Consider the following 12,788-nt stretch of genomic DNA (forward strand, 5'->3'; position numbering starts at 1 on the left):
TGTACGCAGTTCAAGTAAAATAATGCTAAAGTGAAATAAAATAGTTTTAAGAATAAAAATCAGTTTATTATTATAAACACGGAGCGTTGCGACATTGCAAGCGTCCAGGGGATTCGTATGACACAGGGTCGATGGCCGCGCTGTGGACGAGTATACTACTACTGGATATAGATTACAAACCACAACTAAAATGCCTTCTGAGGAATGCAATCTATTTTGTCATTAACTTTCGATTGGCTTGTCATAATTTCCAATTCGTTGATTTACCATATTTTTAAATAAAAGACAAATATAAAACTATATTGAAACAAAAACTTGTTTTGCATTCCTCCAAATTAATATACGTATGGTTGATTTGAAATAGTTGTAAACAGTCAATTGATGTATGATGCACGCTATCCAAATATCTAAGAATCAAAGAAATATCAAAGAAGAAATTAAAAGAAATATCAAAGAAATAATAAATGACGTAATGATAATAAAGTAAGAAAATGAGTTATAAAATTAGTATTACTATATAGTAAAATTTATATACTATTGTTTATTATCTCTCCCCGCAGACTTTGCAATACTAGAAGTTATTGGCCTGGCGCATTGAAAGAGCAAAACTTTATGAACATAACATATTTCAGATTGATTGAAAATAGGTGGTAAAAGCTTTTTTTGTCCACAAATGAGCTATCGCCCTGTATATATATTTTTGTAATTACATGGAAGTTTATCCTGTTCAGCATTACCTTTAATAACTTCACATACTAATGGTAGGTAATTCTTGTAGGCCTTCTAAACGAATTTCAAACTACTAAGTCAGTTCCTGCTGCAAGGCGGCAATGTACATTGGCTGCCGTATAAAGTCATGGGTGTTAAAATTACAATGTAAAAGACAGTAAAAAAGACATCAAAATCTTATTAACTTGTAAGAATTTTTTATAGTGAATGAACTGCTTTACTACTATATATAAGATATTATAAAAGTGATCACCAAAAACCAGTCAAAGTTTTTTGTATGCTCTTCTCAGATCAGGGCGCGTTTGGACCCTTCGTAGCTTTAACTTTAAGGATGCCACGAGAAAGGAGTTCAACCTTTAGTCTCTATTAAACTGAGCACTTGTGGCATTATTCTCATGACGTGTGCAAGTATTAAATGTTCCTGTGAGGATAATAATATGAATATATAAATAACTAATTTATTCTACCTACATTGACAAGTTTGTATAATTTTGTGCAACTCAAAAATAATCAGCAAGTAACATGAGTTTTTCATAATTGGTATATTAGTTAAATATGGAAAATCGCAAAAGCTTATTACTTACAGTCCAAATTAATAAAAGTTATAAATTACATACAATGTTGGAATAGCAAATTAAGTTTATATTTAATCGTTACCACTGTATAATAGATAGTTTGTGGTCTAATTAGCTTTTTAAGCAAACCGCAGAGTATGCAATAGTTGTCTATGATATATTCATTATATTGTGTATTATACAGGTTATATAGTTATATATTTTTATAATAAATATATAAAAAAGTCGCCAAATAAGCGCAAACTTAATTGCTAGGCCCATAATTTAATAACGAGTCGACCAATACAACTATTTATACTTTCATAAAGGTCCGAAGAAGGTTCTCATGCAGAACAAATTATTATAAAAATTGCGAGAAAAATAGTAAAAGTTTTCTTTCCTTTTTATTGCAATGGAAATCACAGTAAAAAGCCTGTCTCCGTAATATTATTACTGTCTTGCAGTGTACGGAATAAACACAATAATTTTGAAGTAATGGTTGTTTATTATTAAGTTATAATATCAAAATATTATGTGATTACTCTGAAGTACGTTATGTTTATTTATATTTTACATTAACTTACGATAGGATGACTTTCGCTCGAATCTGTCGGATCGCCTAATATAACATCAAATGCAAATTATAAATGTAAATGATGGTGAGTTAACTTTGAAATATATATTAGGGGGGCCAGAAAGTAATGTCGCTTTCTTAAGTTAAAATCACACGACTACACTTTTAACAAGTTCTTATTTCTTATCAACATTATATTCACCTTCGTTATCAACAACCTTTTGCCATCTAGTATACAACGTCTTCGAAGTACGTAATGAGATACCAAATGGCGATCATATATCGACATGCGCAGAAACGACATTACTTTCCGGCCCCCCTAATACTTAAAAACCTGTCTTATATACCATCAAGTAGTGATAGTAACAAGAAGTTCATTTGATATGGTATATAAGAAGTCCAAGCACATTACAATGCATCCATGGTTTCGAAATTCTAAACAGCGCAGCACTAAGCACGCCTTCTTAATACAAGACAATACGTCTCATTTTCTTAGTAATGCTACGGCGCCCTTCGAATCGCAACACAGTAACTCTGAACACAAATATTTGACTAGCAGATATAGACGCGAACTAGTGAAATTATAAGTTCATATTTACAAATCATTATTTATATTAGATATATTTAACGTGTAAATCATGTAGCGGTAACAGATTTAAATATATTCAGCTTGGAGGAAAACATCGTAATATAAAAATATAAAATCATAAATACGTATATTTAACTGTTTTTTTCAATAAAAGTAGGTGAGTATGATTACTCAATGTACCAAATTAGATCAACACACAGTGGTGACCAAAGCGATAACGGGCGCGGTAGATAACGTATCAAGGGACGCATTGTGCAAAACTACTTAAACTATTATAATACACGATTTAGTCAAATAATTGTACGGTTTGCTATCCGCTCCACATGCACACATTTAGTATTCTATTTTTATAAATTACGTATTAAATACGTAATTGTAATTTTATCATATTGTATTTGCCCTGCAACACGAGAATTATAAACTTCTATATAAAAATATACAAATTTTAAAACGGCTTTATTACTACATACGAGTATATATTTTAAAACATTCATCCACAACACAACTATTGTTTGAAATAATGCATACTTTTAAAACACTCCTTCAACCCCACAAGTGGGAGGAATTTCATAAAATTGGTTCTTAGCTGACTTATACCCGGGGAAAGGAATATTTCTCCTGAATTTAAAACCTCTATTTTAGATATATCGTGATGATTTAGAAAATAGGCATAAGTGGATATCTCATTTCTACTTAAATGAAAAAACAGAAGCGATATTTTTTGATAAAATCTTTTAACTGGTTACCGTTATAAATATGTATTTCAATTTACATAGTGTTTTTCGAAAGATGAACGTGAACTGTGAACTGGTGTTTTAAAAGTTATATTTTTTAACAATCCATAGCGTTATAAAAAGCTTAACTAGTCGTAACTTTTAAAACTTGCTAACGCTTGGTTGGCCTTTGCTTTGGTATATAGAAATTCATTAGATTTAAGATGATTATGACAGCACGTCAAGGGAGCCTAAAGTATTTTACAATTATCAAGGTCGACGGGTCCTTAGGGAGCCATGGCCCGGATTTTGGTTATTTCTCATCTGAGGCCGCAAAGATTTTGAATTATAGCCACTTAAAGGAGATCAAAGCAGGGATTGTAACTCAACATACGTTTAATATTCCGATTCAGTGTTACTCGAGAGTCGTACCACGGCCCGATCGGACGGTGTTGATCGTAGCGAAACGCGGGCATTGGTAGAAGTGCCTGAAATCCTGCTTCGAACGTTACGAGATCACAAGGAGATGCAGACCGTTCTTGCTGACAACGATGGTATGGTAATGGGTAGGAGTCTCCTACCCGTGACCACGAGTGCTACAAAGCACACTTAATATCGGAAACAAGAATAAAATAAGCCGCAATACGCCAAAATGTATATTATTTCATATTATTATACATTATTTTGAAGTCATCAGCGGTATTTGAATTCAAAAAGTTAACAAAGTTCCACACGATATATTAGATCTTCCATGTCTTAGTTTTTAATCTAAAATTAAAAGTAAATAAATCTTATAACATTAAATTTAAATAAATCTTATTATAGCATTCAAGAATTTTTAGTTGATCGGAATGTGTAAAACTTGGTTTGAAACTCATTTAAATGATTGATATTGTAACGTAAACATGAAAAAAAAGTAAGAGAGCAATTGAGTTTTTGGTCAGATCTTCTTAACAGCTTCCTAGCTTATGGTAGCTTACTACTTATAATGTTAAAATAATTCACGGACCTATCCACTTCGTGAACTCAACTCAGATTAAAGCTGTAAGCCTTCGGGCTAATAGCACGCACTTCAACAGAGAATAAGTTAAAACAATTAACGATCCAAAGACGCATGTAAATGCCTACTTGAATAATGATACTTTGAATTTGAACAATTAAAGTTTTCTGTGTTCGATAAAAAAATCTTTAGTTCATTAGAAGCTTTTCAAATCTTACTAGAGTACGTGTTGCAGATATAAGTATTAGTTTAACAACGTTTGGCTCAAGATCTAAAGTTTATAATTTTAAATTTTGTCTTGGTACTTATAAAGAGTTGTAACGGTCATTGTTACACAGAAAAAAACGCATTACACTATGGTAAAATATAAAGTTATAAAAATTGGACATTTAAAAAAAAAATACCGGAAATAATTTTAAAAACTAACTTTTCACATATATTATATTGATTATTTTGACAATTTGGCCTGCTACTTGTTCACTGTCACATTGATAGAACAGGTGAAAATTTTCGCTGTATTATTTTTCACGATATTCGTTGCAGTCTCAGTATCGGTCACGATGGACCTCGGTTAGGTATTGGTAAAGCTCCACCGCGTGCTGCTGTTTACAACTTATTTAACTAGTTCAAACTTACTATCTTAATGATAATTCTGAAGGTCTTCTAATGCGTGCTCATCTATTACTACTGCTTAGAGATTGATACATATGCGAAACAATGGTACCTATTTAGATAACTAAGACGTAGTCTAGTAAGTCACTATATTTTTATGTTACGAACAAAAATGCTGCTTTTTCCATTTTAATAAGAATATTAATTAAAACTATAACGTAGAGGTATTACTACTAAATAAATAGTGTCTGCAGTAATTTCAATGAATAGGGCAACATTTATTAAAACTAATTTATAGAATCCAACGTGTGAATATCTGCCCCAATCCGATAATAGCCAAGGCTCCGGGAGCCCTTAGAGATTTAGGCTGAGTGCCCTCAGCGCCCTGCCCCTTCTAACTCAAAGATACTGCAAATGCCACTTGGGCATCAGTGTAGTCCTTTATAAAAAAAATCTACTCAATATTAAATGTTGAGGCGAATCGAAGAGACGTGATTCAAGTACTTAATATAAAAAGATTATAACGAATTTATTAACGCAAGGAATATTACCGTAACTTATAATTATTCATAGAATAAAAACGAACAGCAATATTTATGTATTTACTGCAAAAATGCCTTGACAACACCTGTTCTTTCTTTTTCTACATCTCTAACGTCCTTCAAACTAACCTTGAGTCTATTGGATTCCGGAAACATCCTTCAACCCCGAAGGGTAATCGCAATATAATCCGAGGTTAACTGGTTTCAATACAGTTGAGTACAACAGATCTAGCGACAAATCCGTCTTTATAAAGGAAAGGAAAACGCCTTGTAAATGCTATTCAGATTTAAACGGATTGCATGTTGACATTTTCCTTTCCAAAATTTTAGTTCAAAAAATAAATGTAAAACGAAAAGCACGTTCACTACAGTGCTTTACGCCAAAACGGAAATATTATTAAATCAATCCTAAATTTGAAAACTTATTTTGTACAACAGATGTATTGCAAGCATATGTTTATTTCGCGAAAGCATTTATGTTAATTTATTATAATTATATTATGTTTATATAGTTGATATGAAACCAATATTTAGAGAACATTGCTATCACAAACAGATTTTTCTATTACATTTATCTTCTGAAATTTTTCGGGGATATTACTTGCTTCTTCTTTTCGACCTATAGATGCCTTCTCGTTTTCGCCACTTTAGAATCTTTTAGCCTCAATGGCCATAGGTTGCATGAGCAATTAATACAAATATAAATTCTATTTTTAAGTATTTAACACATTTATGTTATAAGGAGAAATGTAGATATAAGTTTGATTTAGAATTTACTTTCACTTTAATATCATAGACTGTTGTAATGTAACATCATATCAACATAAATACCCTATAACATAAATACATGTACAAGATGTGTAAGGGGTAGATTTTTTTAACAATATAAAAAAATAAATCTTTAATTTTAATCACATTGTTTATTGTTTAACCATATTTTGAAATACATATGGGAACATAAATTTTATATTAAACACATCTGATTAATAACAAAGTAATGAATCATTTTTTAATATATTGTCAGACAAATGTTATATTTCTCTTTGTATGTAATCACACTAAACAAAAAATATTAAATTATTATTAACTCATTTTAGCTTAACAATTGACCATGGCTAAGCTCTTTTTCAGTAAATAACTAACATAAAGAATAAACAATTTTTAGTTAACTTAGTGACACAGGTATGTTATTATTATTAGTTGATAAAAAGGATAATTAAGTTACATTTATAAATTCAACAGTCTATTACTTAGAAAAGCGCTGAAACAAACTTTGGCTGGAGTGGTATAAATATAATGTAACATCTTTTATCATCTCTTTGTTTAATATTTATTGTCTCTATGGTGGATTTTATTTGCAAGATCTACAAAAGATGTTTAACAAAGTCATCATCATCATTATATCATCCACAGCTTAACGAAGGCCTTCCTTGTAGCTTTCCAAAAGAATCAGGCTAGAAGTAGCCAGCATAGCTTTTTTCGATGACTTTTTAAGATCATCTGTTCACCTTGTCGGTTCATATTTTACACTGTACTTGCCAGTCCTTGGTCTTCCTTTGAGAACTACAAGGTCCAGACATCTGATCTGTGTATTGTGAAGTGGCAATGGGCAGGCCATATAAACCTCAACCTGCCAATTTTCCAGACTATACGGGTAATTATTTTTTAGCTACAATCTTCTCATTTCTTATACAATCCTATGGTAAGTCTTATGCTTAGCTATGTGTTTACCAACGAGGCCCAAAGTGAGGCCATATTTCAATGCTCTCAGTTTAACTATTTTCTAAGAGTCTATGATCTATGGCTATAATAAACAACTCTATGCATGAGGACAAATCATTGTTATACAGGTTAAACATTTGGATTAAACACTACCAAACACTTTTTAAGTTGCGCACTATGCTTTTTAAATGTGCTTAAACACTTCCCGGCATATTATTTAATATAGATATAAAATAATTATATATTCCACATACAACAATATACAAAATTAATTAAGCTATTAATATCAATGTCTGTTATATTAAGCTTTTGTAGGATCAATTGCAAATCCAAAAGCAAATGAGGCATTATGACCGACCTAATGTTCATAAAAAAATTTTTACTTGAACAAAAAATGTTACAATGAATTGTATAAGAGGTAATTGATTTATTTCTTCTAAAGTGGACAGTAGGTAGTAAGAGGAATTGAATAGTCTAAAATTATTATTAAGTTCAAGATGTACCACATGGAATACTTATTACTACTGTCACTGTTTATTACTAGTAGATATTCTTAAATTTCGAAAAATGTCCTAAAAGTAAAAATATACAAAGGTACATATTATGTTTTACAAAAGACTGACTATAGTGGATTTTTCAACATTTTATTTATTGAGCAAATAACATTACCATTAAATGTATTAAATCTAATTTGTATTTATATGTATAACGTAATACTCAGATTTAAAGGGAAAACAATGTTCAAACAGCACATATCTTATAGTATTTGAAAGATTATATTTTTTTTCTTCAAAAAGATAGTATAACTATGTAATAATTTCCTAGACACAAAATTACTACACACTAACAAATTTATATAGTTTTTTCGTAGTTAAAAAAATAAACGCTAATAATGAAGTACAATGCATTTAAATTAAAGGGCTTTTAATTTTATACTGGCGAAAAACGATGACACAACTGTACAAAAGTATATTGTCGTTATTATTAACTGACTTATATTTTATAAGGGTATTTATATAAAAATTTCAATTCATCTGATCCAAATATATACTCCATGTTGGTTATAATTTAACATTTCACTAAAAAATTAGGTGATATATAAAAGAATATAGGACAAATTTTATTTAATTCTCAAAATGCCTTTATGAATATAGAGAACATATATCAAGGCCAAAATCCTATTTTTTAGCAAGTGAGTAGACGCCTGTACGAAATCTAATAGATTGACGTTTAATGTAATAGATCTCCACTTACCTATTCTAGTTCCCAACTCACTGCAGCCGTTTTATGTCACTATTTTTGTTTATGATTTTTATAGTAATTTTACTTTATAAAAGAATAATTTACTATTAAAAAATAAAAACAAAAGAAGCAAATACTCTCAATGCAAACACACCTCATTCAGCCATAAAGTAGGCCATAGACAAATTAGCACAGACTATAAAATAAAAGAAGACATCGGAATGTATTAAATATAATAATACTTCATATAATATGGTAAATGTTGAAATGAATTTACTGTTTTTTATTCACTGAACAGAAGTAATACCAGAAATTGCATTTATCTCTTTAGTTAATAATTACATCCTAAGAACGCGTTTACATTGATAGCAAAATGTCAGTTTACCATGGAAAATAACGGTGTTTTCACTGTCTGAAAAGAAAAATGATTATATTGTTCTTTTTAAGACGCAATATCACCAGTGAATGTGAATATATATATATATAATAAAACTTCTTTTAAATGCCTCATAATTTTTAAAGCCTTTAAAATCATCCGACTCTTTCTATTCAATTAGACAAGGTGCGGTTTATCTAGCAATATATCAACATTGTTGTACAATGTTTTTTTTTATAAACTTCTTTTTTCCACCAGCCGCAATGTTGAGAAAATTATTGTTATCTCGAGTCATTAGTAACCACGAATATTTTCTTTTACTTGCGTGCGAAGATTAGGTAGTCGTTAATTTGAGAAAAAACTTACGTATTCTTATAGACTGCCTGCCAAAGATGTATGATGATGAAATATTTTTTTAAAATTTGCTATTTTTTTATAGAACACTCCCGCTACCTAATACAATAGTTTTGAATAGAAAAATTTTCAATCCAGTTAGTAGATATAATGGGGTATTGCAAATTAAAAATAAATGAAAACACAGTAGCAGAGTAATGATTTTTGTTTTAAAGAACCTTCTCAGAATGCGTAAATGCCTGTTGAGACTGATTTTTTTATGAATCTAATAGATAATTTCCTCCTCATAAATTGTTACACATTTAAAAAATACGTTTTACAATTTTGTGCAAGTACTTTTTAGAAATATACACATAGCTTGCAAAGTTGACAGCCGCTGGGGCCTTGTGGTTCTGAATTGGTGACTACGGACCGATAAACTCAACATAGGACTTCCAATCACAAGGTGGACAAGTAACCTAGTCAGAAGAAGCTAGATGCTGGCTACTTATTGCACATATTTGGTGGAGGCCCAAGACCAACAGTGGACATCTTGCAGATGGAATGTTGGTAATTTATAATGGCCTTACTTTTTAGATAAATGTTTTACTTTAATAATCCCTGATAGAGTTTGTTCCAAAACGTGTATGCTATTTGTAAGTGTACATTATTTAAAAGAAACCCATGAAATTCTTAAATCCATATAAATTTCAAACAAGTAGTACAAGGTGTCTTTCCATACCAACAATTTGATTTTGTTAGATAAAATTTTGATCATATGGATATATTGTAAAAGTATACCTGTAATGATAAATATACTTTTTGATGATACATATTGCTTTTTAAATTAAGAAATAAACAAATGAAAACAAAATACTATTAGAACTGGTAAAAAATATATCATTATTGAACCTTTGTAGGTTAACAAAGATGATATTAGACATTTAATTTTGAAATCAGGTATAGGTTTATAAAGCTAAACAGTAAAGCTGCCTGCACTAATAATGTGTTTGAAATAAAAACAAATTTGGTAGTATAGAAAAATCTATTTTTATGTTACAAGGGTAATCATAACATTTTCTATTGCAAATAAAACAGCCACAACCCTATCAGTTAGTAAGTGTTGTTAAAGCCGCCACCACATCACCTCTGTGTTCACGCAATGTTCTTTCAGCAAGGATTCTTGAAATCTCCAACTCTTTGACCTGTAATCAAATTATCTGTTTGTTCTTCCTTAACCTTAATTGCATAGATAATACACATATACATACACACATATATCAATAGTTTTAACTCTTAAATTTTCATTATAATCTTAACAAAAAAAAAGGTTAATAAAATTATTCTAACATACAAACAAAACAGCAAAATATAAATTAATCCTCAGAATATTTTAAGTCTATTGTGTTTAAATATTGAATATTACCTTTTCAAAAATAGAAGCTGACATGTTGCTACGTATTTGCCATAATTGCAATAGTCTATAGATAGAAAGTATTTGTATTAATATATAGAATATTTGTATTAATTTGGTTTAGAATCCGCTTTTATTAACCACACTAAAATAAAGGTGCTTTTTGAATCCATTAAATCTCTAAATTATACAAAGCTTGTTTTTGGGTTTATTGTTTTACTTGAATATCATCAAAATTATATAATATCTCAAAAAATATTATTTAATATATAAAGCAAATTTATAGTTATAAACTTTAAATGTCATTATTATATTTTATATTTATTATATTTTTTATTTCATTATTATATAATGGTTGATAAAAATATATATAGGTTTCTATGTGCATACAAAAATAAATTCTATTTGCAAAAAAACAAATTGTAGTTTATTTTGGTTTAATAATTCCTAGTCCTTACATGTTTAACAATAAAACCCCCAATTTTACTCATTAATTTTATGTATAAAGATTCTTGCTTGAAAGCTAATTTTATGAGTATGGCTAAAACATACTAATTCAATATAAAAAATAAAATTCTGATTGGAAAACAAAATATGTCTACTTAATCTAATAGTTCTGACTAAGGTATTATTATACTTACTATTAACTCTATATCATCTTTTCTGACAGACACTTTCTGTAGCTCTTTTTCCTTCTCTAAACGCTCAGCTGCTTCCTTATTTCTTCTGTCACCAATTAATGATAGGGCCTGAAATAATTTAAAATACACTATTAATGATAAAAGTGGTTGACTTTAAATTCACTATACCCAAGCTATGACAAATTTATGACATTAATTTGTATTTATTTTATGGATATACATATTTGTATATTTTTAAATTTTGGTTTACATAAAACTTTTTAGTCATCAATGCATTTGCATCATATGGAAATATGAAAAAGACTAATTGTCACACTGGTAAAAAGTTGTAAATCACAGCTGGTAGCTTGTGATTTCTAGTTAAAAAGATAAAAATTAGTATTCCATTGTAAAGCATAAGCATGTTCAAAATTTACATTATACCTTCAGAACATTTGCTTACTTTCTAGGATTAACTGATTAGTAAATAAAAAAGGATTCTCTATAAAATGCACTTAAAATTGGAGTACATGTTTAGTAGTTTATAGATTAGAAAAACTAATATTTAAAAATCAGACTTTTTGGTTTTACAAAAAAGCTGTAGATACTGTTATTAAAGCGTTAAGGAATTATCTAATGGGAATAAAAATTACATTGATAAGTTGAGTAATTAAAGTTGTGTGCAGTAAGAAGTAAAGCTATTCTTTATGTAAAATAAAGAAATATCTATCTACCCCATATTGCTACACCATTCATTTGTAATCATGTAATAGGCTACTAAAAGTTAATCAATAATTCTACACTGTGAAAAAGACAAAGTAGAACCTTATAGTAAATTAACCTCAAATCTCTGTAAACCGAACTACTTACTCCAGATATATCCTGAGAGGAGATTTCTTTTTCTTCTGCATAATCCGTTACTTTTTCTAAATCTGCTACGCCACTGTCGTGTTTTGCAGTCTTTTTTTGTGTTTTATCTTTGTCATGTTGAATGTCGTCAGTATCTCCATTAATTTCTTCGTCAGCCATTTTTTACAACGTATAAAAGTCTATTAGTAATTAATGTTTTTTATTATTGTTTTGAACATAAATGAAGTTAAAGGTTAATGGATTGAAAAAAATTAAGCCCACATGCCTTCAAAACTAATTTGATATTCGACACAATGTCAAACACTCAAAACAAATCTTTCCGTCGAAGTTAAACAGAGCATATAATCACCCATTTAGTTGCCAGTAGGATTAAAACTAAATTTATGATACTTATTTTATGATAAAATAGTATTTTCCAAGGACCATTTCCTTTAATGATGGCGACGAATAATTAATATTAAGTTTTAAATTTGTTATATTATGTTAAATAAAATTTGAACCAATTGTATTTCCGAAACTGTCGAACTTTATCACAATGGTAAGCATCTGAACCCAACTTGGTTATGTACCATTTTATTTTATTATTAAATTTTAAATACTATTTTATATTGTATTTCGTTATAAGAATCAGTCTCAATTATTCATCCATTTAATATAGGCAGAAAATTTACAATGATATTGTATAAATATTATCTTAGATCAAATAAAATTTTATCTAAGTTTAATACGAATATTGTCTATAAAAAATTAAATATAAATTTTTAAACGTCCGATGTGATGTTAAACTTTTTTTCTAGATCCGTTGTTAATATGGTTATGTTATGTTTGTTCCATTTTATAGTTGCTTGGTTGTTAAAATTGGAATTCATTAAAAGCGTTACGGTAGAAAATATAATTG

At 29.2% G+C, this 12,788-nt stretch overlaps 2 protein-coding genes across 4 annotated transcripts in view; both read right to left on the reverse strand.

Annotated features, from left to right (window-relative positions):
* Positions 1-8,455, reverse strand: part of rdx (BTB/POZ and MATH domain-containing protein rdx) — a 47,159-nt gene extending 38,704 nt beyond the window's left edge. For all 3 annotated transcript variants that reach the window (XM_068774852.1, XM_068774853.1, XM_068774851.1), the window contains exon 1: positions 8,290-8,455. The gene's annotated coding sequence lies outside the window, so the exon portion shown is untranslated. The remainder of the gene's footprint in view (positions 1-8,289) is intronic.
* Positions 8,456-10,018: 1,563 nt separating this feature from the next.
* LOC137931729 (huntingtin-interacting protein K) lies at positions 10,019-12,215 on the reverse strand. The gene is made up of 3 exons (XM_068775221.1): positions 11,891-12,215; positions 11,042-11,149; positions 10,019-10,191 (listed from the first exon to the last, which is right to left on the reverse strand). The coding sequence occupies exons 1-3, from the start codon at positions 12,047-12,049 to the stop codon at positions 10,096-10,098; spliced, it is 363 nt and encodes a 120-aa protein (XP_068631322.1). The 5' UTR covers positions 12,050-12,215; the 3' UTR covers positions 10,019-10,095.
* Between the last annotated feature and the right edge of the window lie 573 nt (positions 12,216-12,788).

Source organism: Battus philenor, unplaced genomic scaffold, assembly GCF_028537555.1.
Source record: "Battus philenor isolate CCGP_79_NKW_IND1 unplaced genomic scaffold, ilBatPhil1.0.hap1 SCAF_8, whole genome shotgun sequence".
In the NCBI taxonomy this organism is placed as follows: Eukaryota; Metazoa; Arthropoda; class Insecta; order Lepidoptera; family Papilionidae; genus Battus; species Battus philenor.

Excerpts from the sequence above, each read along its gene's own strand:
- LOC137931729 (XM_068775221.1), bottom strand. The coding sequence starts at position 12,049 with ATGGCTGACGAAGAAATTAATGGAGATACTGACGACATTCAACATGAC. Across the intron at positions 11,150-11,890 it reads CCTCTCAGGATATATCTGGA|GCCCTATCATTAATTGGTGA; the intron begins GTAAGTAGTTCG and ends AAATTATTTCAG. Across the intron at positions 10,192-11,041 it reads AAGATGATATAGAGTTAATA|GTCAAAGAGTTGGAGATTTC; the intron begins GTAAGTATAATA and ends ATTTGATTACAG.